At 50.8% G+C, this 23,305-nt stretch overlaps 1 protein-coding gene across 1 annotated transcript; it reads right to left on the reverse strand.

The window, feature by feature from the left end:
- Positions 1-18,235: 18,235 nt before the first annotated feature.
- LOC115307295 (anti-apoptotic protein NR13-like) lies at positions 18,236-21,295 on the reverse strand. The gene is given in 5 exon segments (XM_029958710.1): positions 18,236-19,409; positions 20,892-20,980; positions 20,983-21,137; positions 21,140-21,247; positions 21,250-21,295. Coding segments are annotated over 5 exon segments (531 nt in total). The 3' UTR covers positions 18,236-19,276.
- Positions 21,296-23,305: the final 2,010 nt, after the last annotated feature.

Raw genomic sequence — 23,305 nt, forward strand, 5'->3', positions numbered from 1 at the left:
TGCGTGTCCTGCCCTTGCTCCAGCTGCTGAGGGACTCATCCAAAAGAAAAGTGAGATGCCAGCATTTTGAAAGAGTAAACAGGACAATGCTAGAGGCAAGTCACTGTGACCCAGTTGATTAAATCAGGTCCCCTCCCTTAAAAAGTTTATTCTGCTAATCGAGAAAGGTTTGCAGAAAACAGATCTGGTCTCAGAAACTTGCTGTGGTGCTGATACAGGATGCTCACGTTTGGTACAGCTCTTACTTGGTATTGCATTTTGACTGAGAACAAGAATAATGCAAAAGGTCAGAGCACATAATAACAGTGGCAAACCTGGCCAACTCACAGCTCTGAAAACCAATTCTAAGCCATGAAACAGCATCAAGGAGACACTTTGTCAGACAGGAATTTTTTCCTTGTCTCTCTGAAATTTCACATCAATGAACTGGATGAAACCACCATAATTAACACAGAATCCAGGTCCTGCCTCCAGAACTGGGCATACTGGGCACGCTGTGGAGGCAACATCATAACACAGCTGCTTCAAATGGGCACCAAGAGAAATAGACCCCAAAAAAAAGAGCTGCAGAGCCTGTAAAATCTTTTATGGCAAGACCAGTCAGACATACAGACACTGAGCTGAATTTTAAAGGAAACACTATGTTTGGGAGATCCTTTCTACAATTGCACACACTTTTCAACGTCCATGGTGAGATAGTTAGGGGCTCCTCTTGCAAGTGAGAAGCCACAACCAGATCTATGAGCAAGCCCCTTGCCTGAAGGGGATCCACAGGCCCAAAACACACACCCCAAAAACATCCTTTGGTGGGACACAGTCAAACCCCCCTGGCCTAGGCAGCAGGACAGCTGAGCCACAGGCTGCAGATGGCCTTATACCCTGTAGCCTGCAGCTCTTATGCAGTACTTTCTTCTAGTAATTAGCTAAAGCAATTTTCAGACTCAGTTATCCCAGAGGAGTAGAGGCAAGAAAGCTCAGCCACAGCCTAAGCAAGACATGGGCAGCTTTGGGCGTCCTTTCCTTCTCTTTATGACAAACAAGGGTGACCAAAGATGGGCAAGAAACTTGTACTATTCCCCAGGCTCAAAACTCATAAATAAATGCTCTTGGACTTCTTTTTCTTTAGTAGTTATCTCCATGTTATCTCCCTGAGGAGTCTCTAGGACACTTTGGAGGCTTCAGATAAGATTATGGACAATTAGGAAGGGAGGAAAGAGTTCATCTCTTGGTATCTTCTTGGACAAATAATCGGAGGCAAACAAGGTGTAGCAACATCTCTGGGATCACAGGGTTTAAGATCCCAATAACTCACTGTAAACCCAAAACACAGCCCAGCCAGTTTCCCGGCATGGCAATATCTTATCTGCTCCGACCTCTCACTCCTGCCAAGCCCACCAGCCAACCCTTTTATGGCAACCTGCCCATGAAATGCTGTAAGGATGATGTGTTTTCATCACCTTTTGCTCTGCTCTTTGAGATGTGAGCAGCCATCAGCTGGGAGTGCCAGGTGTATCTGGGGGGGTTGTCTGTTCCCAGCACAACCAACACAAACCCTGCATTGACCCTCTGTGACCCTCCTGCTTTGCAGAACCCTGATACAGCAGTTCACCAGCAGATCACTGAATGAACTGAGTTGTCTGCCCAAGAGGAAATGTCTCCTGCAGAGGAGCTGCTATTCCCAGCATCCTGTTTTATTTGCTTTACTGATACTACAGCCCACGCCACACACCTGGCACCACGAAGGCGAAAAATGAAAAGAAGGTAAAATTTCTGTGCCCACACAACAAGACCTTTTTATAGCCAAGGGGATGAGGTTTTTCACTCCCTTCCTATTTTCCACTTAAGGAGTAAACAGGAAAACCAACCTGACCTGGTAGCTAATTTCGGAGCACACAGCGTCCCTCTGTGTGCTTCCCTGTGATGCTTCCCACCCTCTCCTGCTGTGCCAGGATTGGTAGGACAGCACTGGGTCCAACACCCCATGCCCCCAGAGTTTGCCTTGGAGGGAGCTGACAGCTTGTGGCCACTCCTGAACGGTAATGGAGACACCCAGAGCTAGTGCTGGGCATGTGGGGCTGGTTTGCATCTGTGCTAACAGCGGGCAAAGCAAAGGGCAAGAGTGTGAGCACTGCACCACAGGCGCTCATAGGGTGGGCATTTTCACCTGGTTGTGCCCTTCCCTTGGTGCAGTGTGCACCAGCATGCTGGGACATCACTGCCACAGCCCAGTGGGGCTGGAGTAGGGCTGTGGAGTTCAGGCTGGGGGAGCAGAAGGACATGTGCTTAGTTCAAGGTACACAGCTCCCTCGTCTCCTCAGCACATCCACAGAATCTCTACAGCTCCCACCACAGCCAGGCTGGGAGCCAGCACCTCTGAGAGAGCTGCAGATGGCCTTATACCCCTTCCATGGGGCTGAAAGTGTTTGTGTACACTGGCATTCACACAGCCTGGACTCATCCTGTACCTGTGCTCATGTTTGTGTCACCACATGACTTCCCAGGCTTCCCCAGCACCACCATATGTCACTCTTTGCTGACTCACTTGGCCACGTGGCTGGCTAGCTCATCTCCCACCTTCCATCTGCAGCCCTCCTTCCCTGGCCACATGCACCCCCATAACACTGCCAGCACTCACCACCCCGGGGGGTGTGATGGATGAGTGGCCCCAGGTGACCAACATCACCAGGCAGTTGCTCTTAGAGCAAAGCATCACCTCCTTGCTGGCACTGCCCAGGAGAGCATGTCTCTGCCTTTAACAAGGGAAAGACATTGGCAACTGCAAGAGAGAAAAAAATAAGCAGCACTGATGGCAACAAGTGAAACCCAAACTGTAGCAAATCCTCAGGCCCTAAGAAATGCAGCAGGTCTCTGACTTGCTCAACAAGACAGCCAGTGTGAAAGCTGTGAGCCCAGCAGAATGAACCTTGTAGCAATAAGACGGCTTTAGTCATGGTCACAAGGCTGGAACAGCCAGGAGGGGAACATTTCCTCAAATACCAAATAGGAAAGTTGCATAACCACTGCCTAGACCCTTCAAATTGGGCCTGATCTTCCCCTTCAAAGTTAGGATGACTTCCCCTTGCATCAGTTTCCAGCTGAATCTGTGGCACAGAGTTAACCAGAGGTTGTGGACCCAATCCACAGGGTGCACTTGGAGGTCCTATATGCTTAAGAGAGTGGAAAAGTATCTCAAAAAGCATCACCTGTAAGGTTAATCACAGCAGGCAGCTTTTAAGCTCCTTCACTGAGCAATCACATGCTGGTAACCAAAGGGCTGAAGCTGGGGGATGCTGCCTGACGAGGCTGGACCATACCTCTCCCAGTCCTGTCCTCTCAGGCCACATGGGATAGCAGCTGGAAAGCTTCAAGAGGCTTTGTCAACATGGCTACAGTGAGACTTTAGGTTTGGTTATTTTTGATCCCTTTTCAAAAGGGACAGCAAAAGCAAGGCAAAGAGAACTGAGGCACGGGCATGAGAGCTCACTGTGTACAAACAGGTGTTTGCCCAGTGCAAGGACGTCCGTGAGAGTGGCACTGGTACCCCCAAGCAGCTGGACACAGGCTAAATTCTGGAACTAAAAGGCCACCCTGATCAGTGTTGCTCATTCCCAGGCACCATTCGTGTGCATGAATCACTGTGCTTCCCTTTGACCCATTAATCACTCCAAAATCAATAAAGGCCACATACGTTTTTCATGTAGCAGCCATTAGTCTGACCTTGCGTCTATCTCTGTAGAGGGTACGAAATAAAAGCCTGTGAGATCAAAGCAATCGGCACTAAATTTACCCAGCACCAGTGCCCGGTGGAGCTGCTGATTTACGGCCGCTGAGCTCATACCGCGGTTGTTTTGGTTCCCGAGAGCCCTGGCCAGTTACAAAGCACTCGTTGTCCTCTAAGGACAGAGCAGGCAGGAGGGGGCTGCTCCGAAAGGATGTTCTTTGGGATTTGTTTATTTCCTTAAAAACAGGGACTGCTTTCTTGTCCAGGAGCAAGTGTCTACATTGCACTCAGGGATGAGCAGAGGCGTCTCCTTCCCGAGGCACTCACACGTGGTGGGATCACACCCAGAGCTGCTGTGTCCCCCTCCCATGGCACCTGCCTCATTCCCATCCTTCACCCGAGCCTTCTGCACTCTGCTGCTGCAGAACAAACACGTCACAAAGCAAAACCCACTGGAGACCCATCATCACCAGTAAAGGGGGACCAGAAGGACCAAAGTCATTCCCTGGGGCATGGTAAACTAAGCCTTCCATTGCCCTTGGACCACAGGGTGAAGCCCCTCCAGCTGATGCCCAACCACAGGAGCTGGACCACCTGCATGTTTCTGAATGCATTTATTTCTTTTGGGACCAAGACACCAAGAGCCAGGCAGTGCTGCTGACCAATTACCATCACTATTGATCACTTCTGCATCCAGTTTTCTGGGTCAGGCCTGCTCTAATTTTCTTAGAGGCAGGCACAAAAGGCCAATGAACCAGGAAACCACAGTGCTCAGAGATGCCTCTGGGGCACAGTGACAGGTCAGCCAGGTCCACAAAACCCAAATGCCTTCCAAATACCACATGCCAGAGGCAGATATGCTGCTGTCCCACATGGAGCACTGATGACTGCACACCAAACCCCTCATCAGCCTGTCACAGCGCTCCTAACGATCTCTGGTTAATGCTGCAGCAGAAGCCACAGAAATATTTGCCTAAGGAAAGAGAGTGGTTTACTTTTCAGAAAAATAAAATGGGCCTTTGCACTAAGTGGGGAGGTGGGAGGATGGGTTAGGACACTGCAACGTGAAGCTCATGTAATAGCAGGAGGTGCACAGCTTGGACCTAAACAGCTTCAAGACTTCTTAAAGCCTGAAATCAGTAATAATTATGCCTACTGGAGACAGCCATTTATCACAGATTGTCTTGGTTTTAATTTAAAATCATGTCCAATTCACGTTTCTTCAGCTTTCAGCCCGGGGAACATATCAGGTCCCACCTATCCAAAGCCTCTCTCATGAATGCTGTGGTCCTGGCAAAGGCACAGGGGCCAGCTGAGGCTTGCAGGCTGGATTTCATCCACCTCTCAGTGCCAGTCCACCATTCAGCCATCCTCTCCAGAATGCTGTAATCTACTTGTCCGGCACAAACAGCCCTTCACCACATCAAAGGCATCCAGCAGGCACCCTCCCTGTTAGGTGGGGTATCTTCCCACTGTACCCCTCTGCCCCACCTCCCTCCCCATCTGACACCTCAGACTCAGCCCTCTCACAATGCAGTAGCTGTGGCCAGAATGTTGCTGGGCGCTGCCCTCACAGGCAGCACTTTTGTAACTCGGTCTGTACTGGCTGCCTCCCCCCAGTGACATCCACCCCTTCGTGTTCCCCCTCACAGTTACTGATTTCCAGGGCAGCTATGGTGGGGTTTCTCACCCTGTGTCAGGCTGACACACCATGTGTCACACACAAGCACATCCCCTTTGGCTTTGCCCAGAGCATCTCCCCTTCCATAGTTTGGGGAAGGCAGACACAGACTGCTGATCTCAGCCTGCCTTTCCTGGGGCAATCCCACTGTACATGCAATTCAGGTTTGCTGCACGTATGCAACCCGTGGCAGCGACCTCCCCATTCATATTTGGTAGTCAATGGCACACACCTCTCTGGCTCAGCAGGCAAACAGCCCTGCCCCACTGCTTTGTCCTGCTCTCCCTGCAGTGAGAGCTCCTCTCATGCCAAAGCCTTCAGCACCCTGAATACTCATGTCCCAACATCCCCCATGGCAGCATGTTCATGGGTTTCTGGGGTTTTCTGCTGCTTGATAGGCATCAGCTCACAGAAGTAAACACACCAAAGCTGCACTAGCAAAAATTCCCCAAAGATTATATGGGGGATTTTACTCAAGGGTGATTCCAGTTTAATCTTGCAGCTGGGCTTACTATAAACCTTTGGACTAGAGCACGTACAAATAACTCCACCTGCCTGGCTGATTACATTGGGATATTGTTATAAAAAATGTTACTTCAACATTTATAATCAAACGTGCAAGTTGAATGCTGAAGGATGGCACAGGGCCACTGCTGGGCAGCCATGGGGGAGGACAAGCTTCTCCTGCCTGTGCCAGTGCAGGTCACCCTGGGACAGGCAGCCCCTGCCCACCTCTGCCAGCACACAGGTGGCACTGGAGGGGAGGACTCCCACCTGGCTGAACACACCAGCAGCAGATGCTGACACTCTCTGTCACGGCTGCAATGGGCACACACAGAGCCCATCCCACTGGAGCCAGTCTCCTGCCGTGTCCCAGCAGCAAGCACAGCACCTAGAGCAGTGCTGACCAAAACAGGCAAGAGGGCTTGTTTTTTTTCTCCCTTATGCTGCTTTTTGCTTTTTTCCTCTGCCCTTTAAAATTGCAGATGAGAAGAGTAAATATTGGAAGGTTATCCTTTGTATCTCATGATCAGATCACAAGTTAGCATGTGACTCGGGAGGGAAAAACAAGTCTTTCCAGCAGATGTCAAGGCAGTGAGCAGGCTCCACAGACTGCTGTACCTTGCTGTCTGCCGCCAAATTCCTGGTGCATCCTTGAGGTACAGAACCTCATGATTCATCAGGATTTTATTCTAATTAAAGAAAACTCAGATGACTTTCATTTTGGCTTTGCCTGTTTAGCAAATCTGAATGCAATGTGTATGTAAGGATAAATAGCAGCCCTCAGCCACTGTTTTGTAAACAGGCTCCAGCTCAGGAAGGGCAATAGCAGTTTGGAGCCACCCTGTAAATCATGGTATTGAGCAGATATGTCCCACTGAGCAAAGGGACCGATCAAATAGGAGCCCAGGTAGGCACCCCATGGGCTGATAGCCTGCAAAACAGCCTGTACTGTACTCTGAAGGCCAGGGCAGGCATCAGTGAGCAGCTGCTCCAGGGGAGCAGGGAAGCATCTCTCTATGAGACAGGGTCCAGTGGTACACAAGCTCACTGCCCTCCCTCTTACAGCACATTGGGGGTCGCCCATTCCCAGAGGACTGGAGCCTGGGCACTGGGGGCCATTCCCTACACGAGCACCGGGGTGATAAGCTGCCAATACTGCATCTTGCAGCAGCAGCCCCACCATGGCCCTGTCACATGATGGGTCAGCAGTTCGTGGGAAGTCACAGGCTGAAATCCTAAAAAAACCCCGTTACTTTAGCCAGCTCCTTCCCCACAGGAAATAAAAATTGGAGCTGAGCTTTAGCAATTTGGGTTTGACTAGACTTATCTTGCCTGGGGCCTGGGGTGGGTTTGTCTCACCAAGCTCCTGACCAACCAGCCAGCCACAAAACCCAGCAGGGAAAAGACTCAGAGAAGGGTATGAGCAGCAGAGACAGGCAGGTGAGGGGCAAAGGGGGTTGCAGTAGCTCTCCTGTAGCCCCACACTGGGATGACTCTGCATGGAGAAGAAAGTCTCTCCCAGACTTTCCCATCCTCATAAAGCCAATGGGAAAAGCCAGCACACCAAATATTCCCACGGTCGCTGTCCTTGTGCCCCGGCTCAGCCAGCAAAGCCAGTCCCAGCCTATGGGACCAGGAACATGGAGAGGCTTTTGCCCTTCCCTTGCCCAGACTCCACGGACAATCAGGAGCTATTTTTAACCTGGCTCTTTCTTTTCCCCTGCAGAGGCGCTTGAATGGCTTTCCCCTTGCACACGGAAGCACAGGAGCATGGACGTCGTCTCTCATTGTGATGGGAAAGGTTATCGGGTACAAAACAAAAGTGAAATCATCCGCTGGCATTCCTGGGACCAAAATAGCTGCCTGCTTCCAGCGCTGACGTTATCACAGGGGAAGGAAGGCTCCGAAGACAGGCTGTCCTGCTCCAGGGCTCACGTACTGACCCTGCAGCGAGCCAGCACTGGGGCTGGCTGTGAGCAGAAGAGAAATGAGGCATTCTTGCCATGGCAGGTTAAAGGTAACTTAGTACATGAGGTCCCAAACTTGCCATCACTCCTAAGCAGCCACAGAGCCTCACATGAGCTTCACTCAGTGACAGCCCAGCAAAGAAACTCATCTACCTCATGCTAATGTTCAGGGCTAGCACCCTCCCGGGGACAGCATGGAGTGGGGAGAGCTGTGGTAGATGGACCCTCCTAACAGGGCAATCTGTGAGTTGCCCCACTACTGGCAGCCTCAGGGCTGTGGTGCCCTGCCTGCAGAACTGTGCAGGGACATGGCAAAGGACAAAGGCAAGGCTTGGCTATCGGCTCACTAAAAGCATCTTTGCTGTTGGACTTATTTGAGATTCTCTGTTATTGTTTTTCCCTCTTGCACAAATAGATTAAATGCAAGAGCTAGCATGGCCTCGAAGCCAGGCACATTGATCAGGCCTGTCCTGACAGAGACCCTTAGGTGTTTCTCAACTGAAATTTGTCACAAAACAGTGGTTTGCTGAAAGCAGAGCTTGACACCAGCCCACAGGGCTCCAGTACAGGGCTGCCCAGTGTGTCACCCTGAGCCAGCAGCATGTCCCTGTCCACCCAAAGTGCTGCCCCAGCCCCGATCCCCTTGCTCCCTCCTGCCTTTTTGCAGCCACTCCCATCAGGCCATCTGTAAGAAATACCAGGGAAGCACCCAGGTCTGGGGGATCCCTGATGCCACTGCCTCCTGGGGATCTCCAGCCCCTCCTGCTACAGGAAACACAAACACTGGGAAGTCCTTGTTGCGGTTTCTCAAGGCAGGACTGTGCAGGCACGTCCCCAGGCTGGATGTTCCTGGGGTGGTCCATGTGGAAACCATTTCTAGCAGCACTCCATGAAGAGGACCCAGAGGGGGGATCACAGGGAGATTCCAATACCAGTTGCTGCTCTCAGTCCTGCCCACCAAAGCCAAAAGCCTGGGAAAGGGCTGCAGGGGCTGTGGGATGCTTTGCAGATGGAGAAGGCAGGGACACCCAAGAGATCCTGCAGAGCCCAGTAGAGATGGAGTGCCTGGAAGGTGGCACACTGCAGATATGGCATCAGCCAGGATGTGGGGAGAGCAGGATTTGAGGAATCCAAATGTGCCAAGCAGCATTCTATGATCCCCTTGGCACTTCCATCCTGGAAGAACAGCTCACGTACCGGGCATTCGAGCTAAGAGGTAAACCTCTTGCAAAGCAAAGACATTTCATTGCATAAATACCTCCCTGTGAGACCAGTCAGAAGCAAGGGGCAATTCATGGCAGTGCTGAAGCTGAGAACCAAGAAACATGAAAACTAGGCATAAACTTTACTTCCCTTGAACAGACAGTAAAACGTATACCAAAATTATCCAAGGCATTTTCACAATAAGCCAAGCCCTCCGCTGCCTGCCAAACCCAGATTCTTCCCAGAGTTTTAAGACTCTTCCTCATTTGAATCGCAGTAACGAATTAACATCGTGAGTGCTTCCAGCTGCCAGCAGCTGCCTTAGACTTAATTGCACCCAGGAGCTTTTCCTGGGAGCTGCGGAACCACCCAGCCCAGCCCTGCCCAGCCCAGGCAGCAGGAGCAGCCCACGGACACTGCAGATGCTGGTTCATGCAGAACCAAGCAGGTCAGGAAATGTGAGCCAGCACTGTCCATGTGGACTCCGGTGAGGATGGCAGAGCCACCAGTGCAGGCTCCAGCACAGCTTTCCTGGCTTTGTTGACGGGTAAGGCTTTATCACTGTTAAAACACCATTTGTTGCTGTGACTTCCCCCCCCCTTCTTAAATGTCAACTTGAAAAGAAAAATTTGGGAAAGGTCACTTACCAGAGAGACTGGCACTGCTCCAGTCACTTGGATAAACACGTGTAGGGTCAGCTGCCATGAGAGGGGATTTTAAACCAGTTATTTACCTGGTTGAACAAGTGTTGGGTTTCTGTAGAAGGGCGAGACTTTATGTACCTTGCAGGAGGCAATCAATCTCCTCACCACCCATCCATTGCTGTTGGGATTGTTAACCATTTGGGACACTCAGGTGGAGAAGATGTTAACTCAGGATGCCAAATTGCCTATTTAAAGGGGGCGTGAGCACTCATTAAAGCCCCAGGCTTACCCTGAGGGAACAGTGACACCCCTGGCCTGATGCTCATTGCCAGTCCCACCAGACCCCTCCCTTGGGCAAAACCTGCTGGGGCTGCTCTGCACTCCTGCATGGCAGGGGGCTGGTAACCCTTGGTTCTTCAGGCCAGTCGAGTCATTAATTGATTTCAACAGGTACTTTTGTCTCTCACCTGGTGAGTTTCTACCCCACTACTGAACATGCTGGCTGTAGTCAAGTCAAGGGTTTGACTAAAATAATAAACCTTTTTCCACTTGTCTTCCTGTCCCAGCCTTCCCCACGCCCTCTCAACAAGGGAAACTTCAGAATTTCATTGAACAAAACCCATTGATTTTTGCCCTTGTTTACAAGCAGTATGCTATTTATGACTTGCCCAGAGTGCTCTGTAGCTCAGTAAACCAGCACACAGAGCAAAGCAGTTACCACCACTCCACGAGCTAGACAAGTGTGCTGCAAGCTGGGCTTCCAAACCACCACCAGCTGAACAGACTTGGTTGATAATGTCCTGAAACTGGTGCCACCTCCATTCCCTCAGCATCCTCTTACTGCTTAGTTGGCATCCTATGCCCAATCCTTCTGCAAGGGCCTGGATGAAACCATCACCTCCACAAGCTGGGAAAGCTGGAGTAATTCCAGAGAACTGGCACCAACCCCACAGCAGGCAGGGAATGGCTTTGCAAGTGTATGCTTCATGGTCAACCCCTGTAGCCACACTTGCTGAGCAATTTCCCAGCAGCAGCAGGGAGGAGAGTGTGCTTCTGCCAGACCTTCAGCAGCCCCAGATCACTCTGCAGAGAGATCAAGCCATGGTGCACGCTGAGCCAGACCAAGGGATTTGGCATAAGCACTCTTCCCACAGCAAAACAGGCACTGTCTGTGATCAAGTTTAGCTCTGTTGACAATGGCCGTGCTTACTCCCAAATAAAAGCTGAGCATACAGCCTTGCTCAGGACAACTCCTAGGCTGCAGGCACGTGAAGGCTTATGTTCCCTTACGTAAGGAAACCAGCACCAGCCAGGGACACCACGTCAGACCCATCCAAAACATCCAACGCTGCTGGAACCTAACAACTCACATTACTGTGCACAATGCACAGCTTTATGGCCTTCAGCAGCCACACGAAGGGGACGGCAGCCGTGCAAGGTCAAAGGCATGAGGGCTCTGCTCAGTGGGAAACCACCACCATGAGGCTTTCAGAAGTTCAGCTAGGCAGAAGAACTGTCAGCAGTGGGAAAAGGGCAGCTGCTGGCCCTGCCAGTAAAAGCAAAAAAGGAGAAATCAGCCCACCACCGCTTCCGATCGGATGTGACAGCTCTGTCTGAGGTCCTCAGCAAACCCAGCCTGTGTTGCAAGCACAGCAGGAGATCCAGGAGCTCCCAGGCGAGGGGAAGTGGAGAAGTGGCTCCAGGGGCACAGGGCAGGGAGCCACACAAAGCACCCCTGATTCTGCACTAACCCACAGCCAGCACTCCATGCTGGCTCACACACACCTTGGGAAGGAGCCCAGGTCCTGGTTATGTGTGTGCCACGGCCCTGTTAATGCTGGTGTCCCATCCTGGCAGCCTTCCCTGAGCAGGGGGTGGGTTTTTCCAAGAAAACCGGAGACAGATCGTTCCCTATGGCTGGGGAAACCAAGAGCCTCTAGCACCCCTGTGTTGGCCAGGGCAGACGGCTGCAGGCAGCCTGTTCCCAAACACAGCAAAGTGTTCCCACCAGGACCCCACGCCCCTTGGAATAATTTGGGTTTTGTGGAATTCAGTCACTTAAAAAAAAAAAAGAAACAACAAAAAAAAACAACAGAAAACCCTTCCCCAGGCTTGCAGCAATATTTTGTCTGTAAATATTCTAGAGAGCAAGGTCACATTCCAAAGGGAGCACAGAGCGGGGAGGGTGGGCAGAGGGGGATGTGAAGCAGGGAGAACACAGCCCCCAGCACTGGGCACAGCCAGGCTGGGGACTGGGGAGAGCAAGAAAAGGGGGGTTGGGGGAAGGGGCAGAGCAGAAAGGGGCTCTAGGAGTAAGAGGCAAGATGATTTCACCATTCTTTCACCAGCTGTCCTTGAAGAGGGGACAAACCTCCATCCTCCCACACTGGTACATGTGCCAGGTCCCACAGCTGGCAGGGTGGTGTGTGGCACAGAGCTGTGCATGGCTCAGCCTGCCCTGCTGCTGGTGGCAGCATGTGGTGGTGGGCATGAGCTGCCCTGATGGTGCGTTGCTGCAATGATGGAACCATGAGCAGTTCCAGGCTGTCCTGCCCAAGAGCTCCTTGCAGGAATGGCAGAGATGTGCCAACCCCCATACCCCTGGCACTCACTCAGTTCACGCCACAGGCATTGATGTCCGGGCTTTTCTGGATTGCTGCTGGAACGGGCTCTTGGCAGCAGCTTCAGTGTGGCCATCAGTACTGCCCACGGCTGCTGGCCAGGCCACAGCACCCAAATTCTGCCTGCCAAAGGGCAACTCCCCCAGGAGAAAGGGGATGCAGCTCCCACCAGCTCTGTGGTGCCAGCTTGGGCAGTTCAAAGCCCTTTGCCAGCCATGCAGCAGCAAGGGGAGTAGGAGCACTCTGGGAAACCACCCACAGCCTGGATGGAGTATGGAGCAGATGGCAGAACAAACAGCACCGGGATTTCTGTTTCACATGATCTTTTGCCCTGCTCACTCCCACACATCACCTTTTCTTCCCAAGGAGCAGGCCTTCGCTTGGAAAAAGTGACCAGGAAATCTGGAAGGGTTTCAGAGTGGCAGGTGTTCTCTGAACATCACCAAGGACAATACACAAGGCCCCAGAGGATTTTTCTTTAAAAACATACTCAGGCTAGGTTTGTGCTATTTTGTGCCCTTTCCAAAAGAGTTTATGAGTAATTAATTTTTTTTCCTTTTTCTAGACCAGGGGAAAGGTGAAGTCGCTGTGACAGAGAGCTGCTTCAGGACTGGCAGTGAGAACGCTTAGGGACGGTGGGTTCTTCACGGCACAGTTGTGAGTGACCTGTGCTGAGGAGCAGGAGGGGTGCTCACACTGGGACTGCCAACCAGGCACTGCAGGTACATATCCTTCAGGGCATGTAAGAGTTTGGGGGGAAAAAAAAAGGAAAAAGAAAAGAGGAAAATATTAAAACCTTGCATATGTTTTACAGACTCCTCACACACCAGAACGCTCAGGGATGTCTGTGGAGTTTTAGGACGTAAACCACTTACTGACTGGCTGGCAGCAGGTCCAGGTTTCCCCTTCAGCAGGCAGTGGCTGCATGACAGCTGCATGACAGCTCCACACTCCCATCACAGGGACACTGTCCTAGCCCAGCCATCCCACCTCACTTAGGGCTGCATGAGGATCCAGCACAGCCTGGGCAGGAACCCAGCACAGTCACCTGTTGGACCACATCCCATGTTCTGCTTGAAAATGCCACCATCCCGGTTGGGTATGAAATGCTCAAGGAACCCCATCACTTTCAGACTCCCAGTATAATTAGGTTCAACATTTAAAGCATTGTCTGTAGCAAAGCACCCACCATCCATGTGCTGGATATCAGGAAACAAGTGTTTGCCTTACCTGTCAAGCACCATCAGCTCTCAGCTGCCACTGGTCACGCCACTGCCGTTTTACAAGGTTACACGACTGGTGGAATTTGTTCTTGCTCATGCATTATAATCATTAGAAAGTCATCTAACCACCACCCACCCAGTATAGCACCCATATGATCACTCCTTCACAGGCTTGTGCTTGGCACCAAGAGGCAGCACACCCATGCTGCCGGGGCAGGACAGCACTGGGTGCATCTCAGCACGGCCATGCTCCCAGCAGGCAGGCTGCCGGGACCTTTGGGAGCACAACCTCTGCCTCAGGAGAGGTGGGAAAGCCCCAGGCTGGCGGTGGCACAAAGCAGCTGTGTCCAGCCAGACGAGCAGGAGGGTCCAGCCTGTGTGCCAGGAGGTCAGGCACCAAGTGAGCTTTTGCTGGCAGATCCCAGAGAGACAGGAGTTAACGCTGCCTGTCCTGCACCAACTCCTCCCCAGAGCCACATGGCTCTGCCTGTATTTCAGGAGTTCCCAATGGGCTCATCATAGAGCTTCACAATTAATACTTAGACATTAATTACAAGAGTCTGGGATTGTTCTAAAGACAATAATACCTACAAGGAAAAAGCCAACCAGCCATTAGCTCTGCACACTAGAGACAGTGCTCTCTCCTTAGCACTTTGATGAAGCCAGGTGCTTTTGCCCTTTTACTATTATGCATTGCAAATTAATAGTGCCAGCAAGAACACCTGGCTTTGGTGCCAGGCTGCAGAGCAGGCTGCCCAGGGCAGAGCTCCAGCTACCACGTCCAGTCCTCCCAAGGCACAATGCAGCAGGGACAGTGGTTAGACTGAACCTGGACACCCTTCCCCACACACCCTATAAGCCACATTTGAGAACAAAAAAAGCCAGTACCCAAACACCCTAAGCAGGGTGTGGGGTTCCTGCTGTTACTCACCATGTGCTGAGCTGTTCAGAGACAAACAAAAGAGCAGGTTGGGTCAAACACAGGAACTCCCTCAAGTGAACTGCAGTCACAGGTAAGAATCATTAATGGGATTAAATCCAGAGAGCACAAAATTTCTGCAGTGCCTACAGTGGCTTTCTGCATATAGCCTTGTCCAATTCCCTGTGGTGTCTCTTACTACAGGCCATCAGTGATTCAATCACCCCAATGGCCAATGGGGTCTCAACTGAGTTAAAGCAGCCATTTTAATGGGTTTAATTCTTAACTGACAGAAATGTGTAACACCCATCAGTTCTGACACAAAATGGGTCAACATCCAGAGACTATGAGATCACCAGTGGGCAAGTATCAGTTCCAACTGGGCAGAAACACATCACCTGTTTGAAAGGAGAACTCCTTGACAAGGGAAGCCAGGTCCTCTCTTCCTCCTCTCATTTGAATTAAACAAATAGACCAAGCCCAGGCAGAAAAATTCAACAAAACAATCCCATTAGTTCAGCACAGAGTTGATTTTTAGACTTCCTACGTTTGACTTCAAGTAAACCAAGATTTTATGTTTATATTTTAAATCCTGTTCTCATTTAAGAACTTCAGTTGGTGACAGGATAATTGTTAACAGTTTGAAGGTAACATTTTAAAGCACTCCTAATAATGGCAGTATTTAAGAGGGAATCACACCGACACTTTTTAAACCTGAAAGCAAGTAATTTTCCAGCTGTGCCTGCTCTCCCCACATGGCATCTTTTCCTGGCAAAGACAACCCAGTTCGAGTCTGGTACAGAAAGCAGCCAGAGAAATGGAAGTGAAACCCAGAAGTTTGTTTTCATTATCTAAACTGAATAAGCAGAAGAAGTGAAATTATGTGAATAAATGCCATGCACTTGACCTTTTTTCTTTCCAATGATTCTCTGGGGGGTTTTTTGGCTGCCCAATTACTAAGTCATTTGTAACAGGGCTCTCCCATCCTACCCAGGCTTGGGTACCACCCTGCAGGTCAGACCCATGCTGCATGCAGGATACAGCACCAGCACCAATTCCTCCAGCCAGACATGCCAGACCAGATTTTTTACATACCACAGCAAAGCAGCTCACCGACTGCCTTATAACACCATTCTGCAACTCACGTTTTTCAAGCTCTAACAGCGCCTCATTTTTTCCAAGTCAGAAAGAAACCTACTCGCTAGTTCAGCACCCTTAAGAAGCCTGATGAGTAGATTGCTTTTTCCTTTAATGAGCAGGCAGCTGGGCTCCTGCAACAGCACTGCAGCCTTGGCCCTGGTTACAATGGAAGCCCCTTCAGAAGGGAACTGTGTAGGCAGCAGGTGCAGCGCAAGCAGATAACACCAACAGCTCCAGTGAGACCATTGTGAACACCCCTATAAGCTGGGAATGCCGCCTCCTCCGCCCCTCAGCCCTGCAAAGGTCTCTGTACACAGCAGAGCAGGAAAGACTCAAAACTGGTATGAGCAGCCAGGGGATGGAAGAGCTCAGCCAGCATCTTCACTCCTCTCCTTTTCCCTCAAACACAAGACCCTGCCAGCACCCAGTGCCTTGAAGCAACCCATGATTCTGCAGGCGTGGGCACGCTGGGGCCCCAGCAGAACCTGCAGCAATTACCACGTGCTAATCTTTAGATAGGATGAGCCTGTTGCACCCACCACATGCCCGGGAAGTACAGCAGCACTGGAGAGCCCAAAGATGTCATGAGGATTAGACACAGCCTTGTATTGAAACACCACCTACTCTCCTTCTGCATTTAAAGGAAGGAACAGCAGCATCTTGCTTCCCTTTTCTGAGGCAGAAAAGCGGACGAGCAGCAGTTTTGAATTGAAATAAAAGACTTCATTGAGACAAACTGTCAGGCTGAAACTGAAATAAAAATTTAAAAAAAAAATCAAGTCACGTAAAAGTAAGTTAAACTGCCCTGAAATCAATGGGGCTTCAGTGATTTAAGTCCTGGTCTTCAATCCCACATCCCCCCGTCAGCAGGCAGTGGCAAAGGGAGCACAGCTCTGGCAGACACATTACAGCAACCTGGGCTGTGCCCTCTGCTCTCAGCAGGGCTGAGTGGAGCACCCTGTGGCACAGGCTCCCAGCAGAGACCAACCTGGCTCCAGGCATCAGGAAGCTACAGGCAGCATTACTGCTACACTGCTGAGCTGCACTGCAGCCTCCTGACAGTCTTACAGCTTTCCTCCTAGCTCTTAGAAAGCCCACACCCAGCTTCTCCCAGGCCAAGAAACAGTGGCAGATGCTCTCCACATTGCACTTTGGAATGGGTCAGGTTTACACCAAAAGCTCATGTGACTTTGTTCAAGGACATTTCCAGGCTAGGTTTTTTTCACTTTTCCAGAGCACACTGTAAAAACCAGCATAATATCCTCTCCGCTGTTGTTTTTGTGGGGCCTGCCAGATCAGATTACACTGAAAATCAAGATACATATATTTTATCTTTGTTCTTCTTGGTACTGAAGAGACATTTGACCTCTGTTTAAAGCATTCCTTGCCCTGTTGTTTCCCATGCTTTTCATCATACATTCCCCCTAAGCATCCCACGTTTTGGAAACTACCTTCACTTCTCAGCACCAGCCAGCTCACTTCCTCTGTAGATAAACTTCAGGCACTGCAGCCTCCTAGATGGCTGGAGGCAAATGACCGAGAGCATCCAACTGCCACAGGCAGGCATCATCCCTGTGGGAACTTGAGAGAGGAACTGAGCACAGCAGTCCCACACACTCTTAATCCTTTAGCTGAGGAGGCAGGCCGGAGTTTTAGAGAACTGGAAGTCAGAGAACAAGCAGACATTTATTCAGAGCGGGCAGTGTGAGGGGGAGGACCACCAGCTCCTTCCTGCCTCCGCGGGACTTACCGTCCCTGAATGTCCCTTTTTGTCCTGTCCCCACATCTGTGGCTGGCTGGCACAACGCTGCTCTGTCCAGCGCTGCACGCCTGCCCCAGGGCCCAGTGGCCAGCAGAAGGAGAAGCAGGGTGGCCACTGCTGGCCACAGAGATGCTGAGCTGGCTGCCAGGCTGAGCTTTCCCAAGAGGAAGCATGCCACCCCACTCTTCCCACGAAGAGCCAGACCTTCTCAAATGGCAGGGTGGTGGGCCCACAGGCAGCCAGGGAGGGAGGCTGAACAACAGGCTTGCAGTGTTTAACAGGCATCAGAGCCACCAACTTGGAGACAAGAGCATGAGACTGCTTTTTAAAAAAGTCCCACACCCTAAAAAATTACAGCTGCTCAGTATTACTAATCTGAGAAGGTTGAATTGCCACCTATTGCACAGCTGTCATCATAACATGTATCAGAAATTCCAGTTTCAGTAAAAAAACATGCATGTGTGAGAGAGAGAGGCAGCAGCAAGCCTTGGCAGAGAAGAAACGAGCTCTGTCACTCTCTACAAGCAGGAGCAGCTCTCAGAGGAGCCTGACTGCACTCAGCTATGTTAGTAAACTTTGGAAAGTTTTGGCCTACAAAACCACCAGGTTGTTTCCAGTTGCAGCAGTGAAGGTGGGCCTTTTGGACTGGATTTTCCCCTTAGGCTGTGTTAGCCCTAGTGTGGACTGCAGGACTGCATTGAAGACTGGTATCACACTGCTCTGGTGCTGCACAGCTCCTCATTTCAGGTCAAGGCACCGGCAAGGTGAATACAAAACTGATTCATCCAGGTAACCACCAAAACACTCACTGTCTGAGCACCATCACCCATCAGATCAAACAATCAGAAAATTTTTTTAAAATAAAAATACTTAACATTTATTCACCTTTGAAGTCACCATAGTAAAATTGTACACGCTATGAGTAACCCAGCAACGTTATTAAAAAGCTACCAGAAACATAAGGCAATTTGTACAACCATTGAAAGAAATACACAGCATGTTGAAAACAGAGTGAAATATTACTCAAACAAGACAACGCTTGATACACACTAGAGTGACAAGAACCAGCATTAAGTTTTAAACAAAAATAAAGATGTCATGGCTACAAGTATTATACAGTGATAAATACTTCAAAAATATATTAAGATATATGGAAATTCTCATTTTGTCATGGAAATCCAGAGAAATTCCAGCCTCCACTGGATTTCAATATACCAATTAAGGTTTAATATTTAAGTTCCTTTCCTTTCAGTAAGAACCAGTACTGCAGCCATTACTGTCCTGTATCAATACTTATCTTCTTGTAGTGTAATGAAATCAAGCCTTATGTTACATTAAGCCCTAATGCCTCTTGCATCACAGGCACCAATTGCTCTAAATCAACCAATGAGTTGCCTTTTGGTAACAAGTGCTGTGCACAGCATTTGAAGCCATAAACCACGTTAAATCACAGTCATTGTTCGCCCACTTTACGGTATTAATGGAAGGTGGGTTTGAAGACTTGCCCTCATGTAAATAAGACATCTCGAACAGAGGGTTTAGTAGCAAGTCCACCATAATGTTTTCCTAGCATAACATCAAGCACTCAGAAGTTACAGTACATGAACCATGCTATAGTTTAGGTTACACCTTCAAAAAGAAAGTCCAGAGGATGTTTGGAGACAACAGGTTTTAAACACGCACAAATAGTGCTTTAGTACACGTTTGTTTGTGCTGTTACTGGGTAGCGAGTGAAGCAGTTTATAGCCAAGGGTTTGGTGAGGCAGTTTTTTGAGCCAGTTTAAAAATATAGACTTCTTCTTAGAGGGTCTGTTCTATAGAAAATAAAGTGAAATCTGGTAAATTTGTCAGTTTTGAGAGTACTTTCCCGTGGCAAGATCCGTTCATCGGCCTACCGCACCAAGAGGAAAGCCAATCCTGCCATCCCAATCCCCGCTGCGGCTGCCATGATGGCATTGCCAATGGTGCTGCTCTGCTCAGCCGCCTCGGAGCCGTGCCTGCCGAAGAAGCGACAGAAGCCATCCTAGAACAGCAAGAGAAAGGACATTGAGTTGCTCGGCTCGCGATTAACTGGATTTCTTTTAACAAGCCTTTGGGCACAGTTTGGTTCACGCTCCCAGCACAGGGTTTGTCAGCTGTAGAAACCTCTAATTTAACCATAGAAGTCTAAGCCCACTGCCTTGGGTACACACAAAAACGCTTTGTGAGAGCCCTTGCACAAGGCAACTGAAAGAAGTAGCTACAAGCATTTGCTCAACAGACAATTGCAAACTTCCTATTGAGATGCTCGGCCTATCATTACATTATTTTTGCCCTTTTAGGCAAGTTTCTGACGGAAGCTGCCAGCATTGTTCCCCCTTGAGTTTCAGAAAGCATCTGAAACACAGGATATGGAAATTTCCACTTGAGAGAGACAGTAGGCCCAAGCTGGTCCCATTTTGGTGGACATGGGGCTGATTACACACTCTCTTGGAAGGGCCGGGTGGACACTGCTCAGAGCTGACCTATGACAGAGCAAAGCTGGCAGCTGCTCTCCCAGATCGTTGTGATAATCAGAAGTGGCAGCAATACAACTCCAGATGGTCGTGTTTGAACTCTGCTCCGCAGATGTCTATGTAAACAAGTTATATTCTTAATTTCTTCCGGAACTTTGTTCTTTACACTTTAATTTGTGCGAACAGGCAGCGCGATTTTGCCAAGTGACAGTGTGCACTGCAGCCAACGACCACACTGTTCTGAGCAGTCAGATGGACCAGTGACCACTGGAAAACCAAGTTCATTTTGGTCTCTGGAAAAGTCAACGAAACCAGTGGCTGCTTCCCCTCCTTTCTATTTTTAGTGCTTATTTGTACTGACACCAAGTATTCCACTAGGACTGAAAATAGGAAATGTGGACAGTTCTGCGGGATAGCTGACATTTTGTGCAGAAACGCAGGCAAAGCTGCACGGACTCCTTAAAAACCGTACCTTCAGTGTGCATCTCGAGGGGCAGAAAGTCCACACCTTCCCCGGGCCCGACCTGACCTGACCGGCTTCGGGACAAGCAGGAACAAGAGCCGCAGGCCTGGCGGGTGAGTGCCTCCACACACAGGTGTATTTAAGAACAGGCACATGGGTAGTTTTTCCTTACACCTGGGAGGGGACCTGTGCTAGCCTGCTCACCGACATCCGCAGGCTGCGGACCCAAGGGGGAAGGCAAACCTCGCCGCCTCAGCCAGCAGCATCACTCCTGCGGTTCCAGGAGGCTGCATCCCGAGGGATCCGGCTGAGCCGCAGAACAGGGCACCCCCAGGCCCCTCGCTGAGTCACCAAGAGTCGCTACGGCCAGGAGCCCCCGGGGATGCTCGCTGGTCCCGCCGGTGCGCGCACGCCCATCGCCGGCAGCGAACCCGGCGTCCCCCGGCCGTACCCCACCGCTCCACGGCCGCGGGGGACCGCCCTGCCCCGCTAACCGGGAGGGGGCGAGGGTTTCCCGGCACCCACCCCAGGCCGCCCCGTCCCCCGCTCACCCATCCGCGTGCGCCTCCAGCCACTCGCCCCGCTCCTCGCCAAGGTAGGCGGCCAGGTGCGCGGCCAGGCAGCGCGGCCCCGTCTCCCGCAGCCCCGCTCGGCCAGCGCGGCCGCCAGCGTGCCCTGCGAACACCACCAGCGCCAGCAGCCGGCCCAGTTGAGGCCGCCGTCGGCCTCCAGCTGCGCCGCCACCCGCCCCAAGCAGCGGGCCGCCTCCCGGGCTCCGGCCCGCGCCAGCGGGCGCACGAGCGGAAGAAGGGCCGCTCCTGCCGCTCCAGCTCGGCCGCCGCCCGGCGCAGCGCGGCCGCCGTGGGGCTGGGGGGCAGCGCGGCGCGCCGCCCGCGGTGCTGGAATAATCCTCCAGCAGCAGCGCCGTCTCCTCCTTCAGAGAGCCCGGCATGGCGCTGCCCACGGCGGCGGCCCCGCAGCAGCAGCTGCCGCCGACTAAGAGGCTGGGCGGCCCCTTCGCCCGGCCCGGCCCGGCCCAGCCAGGGCGCTCCCCTCCTCCGGGGCGGGGCCGAGCGGGGCGGGGGCAGCGCGGTCCCGCGTTCCCCGCGGAGAAGGGTCGCCCGCATGCCCGGGAGGCACTTGTGGAGCGGAGCTGCGGGTCTCTCCGGGCAGCCGAGGGAAACGCTCAGTTGTATTAATATATATTAAATGTATTAATGAATACATATAAGTTGTATTAATATATATTTTTAATATATCAAAATACTTGCTTTAATATTTTAGGATTTAGGGTTTTGTGAGGTTTTTTTCCACATTACTGCCCCAAACCTGTATGTTTTGCACCAAAGGAGATGCATGCATTTGTGTATTTACTCAGCAAATGCAGTGGTGTTTGCTTTTTGATGGGCATATAGGAAAAATTTAGGATTAGGACCCGTCACGGGGCAAAGGGGGGGGGCCCTTCACACTGTTGGTGTAAAATAAAATGGCTGAGAACAACATTGGTGTCATTTGCACAGCACCATGGCGCTATCTCAGCGAGACACCTTGCCTGCACCCCAGCTGTGCCCTTCCAGCTCTGAGTACCATCAACTGCTTCACAGACTAGTGGGACTCCCATAAGTACCACCCCAAGACTGATGGCAGATCCAGCACGGGGTACATCCAGCCTGTGCTTCCTGGCCAGTGCTGGTTTGCAGGTGAGGTTCTGATGGTGGCCTGAGGCAAAGTGAGGCTGTGACCCACTGTCACTGCACAGCTCTGCAGTGGGAGAAGCATTGCCACAGCTGCCTAGGACCGGGTCACTCTCACCTCTCATCCCACAACCGGCTCAAGGTGACCAACATGTCAGCACAGGACTGCTTGGCTTCATTCCACCTATATTGAGATACAGCTGTCTCCATTTTACATCCCTGTTAGAAAATCTAAAAATAGATGGTTGGAATCAATCCTGTTGCAATTTCTCAGATCGCTGTCAAGAATTGGAGTCGCTCCTAAGGCGAGCTCTTAGTTTTTCATCCCCGTATTTGGCTTTTGTTTTGTTTTGAAGCAGGGAAATACAATCTATGTTTATGTGCTAGAGCAGTAGCTGGAATGATATCTTTACTTTTCACAAGAGCTTTACACACATGCTTTTTAAACTATTTTTCCTTACGATTGTTAATCCTGGAGCAGGAATTTCCTATTGCATTCCTCACAGCAGGAGAGCAAGAGGGAGAGGCTGCTCTTTCTCTAGCAATATCCTCTTCCACCCTTCCTGTTTATATAGCATTTTTGTTTAACAGGACAGAGCCGTCCGATAGTGACTGCCCCAGCTATACCTCCTTCTCTCCATATTATGAAATAAAGGTGTTTCTCACATAAATAGCTTGACAGACTAAGGGGGGTCTCAAAGTGCTGGGATTTCCAAATCTTCCCTGGCCAGTCTTTAACAAGCAAGAAATACAATGGGTAATTCAGTGTCCTGTTCCTCTATCTGTCGTTTATCTGTCATTTATGATGGGAAGTTGAGTCATTTATCTGATGGGAAGTTGAGGCCTGTCCTGTTTCATGCTTTCACCACTATCTCAGGAACAAAAAAGATGATTTTTCACAGGTGGCAAGACCATGCAGCCCAATACACAAGTCCATAGGCAGTGGCCCTGAAGTGAAAGAACCATGGGAATTTTTCTGTGTAAGAACCAATGCTAGATGCGATGTCAGCCTCATTCTCACTGGATCTGGTCACAGTTTGAGCACTGATGTCACTCAGAACAAGCTGGCTCAGCACTTTCCCCAGCCCCTGAGAGGAGAGGAAATGAAACAATGCACCTAAATTAAGGAGGTGTTTTTTCAGTGTCTAAACTGAGCACTTCCACCAAGCACCTTCATGCTGACCACAAATTCTACACTGAGGTGGAGAGGACAGATGGCCCCAGCATAGTTCTCTCCTGACAAGGCAGAAAGCTGAACTGCTGCATCT

This window comes from Manacus vitellinus, unplaced genomic scaffold, assembly GCF_001715985.3.
Source record: "Manacus vitellinus isolate BGI_N305 unplaced genomic scaffold, ASM171598v3 scaffold_16_pilon, whole genome shotgun sequence".
In the NCBI taxonomy this organism is placed as follows: domain Eukaryota; kingdom Metazoa; phylum Chordata; class Aves; order Passeriformes; family Pipridae; genus Manacus; species Manacus vitellinus.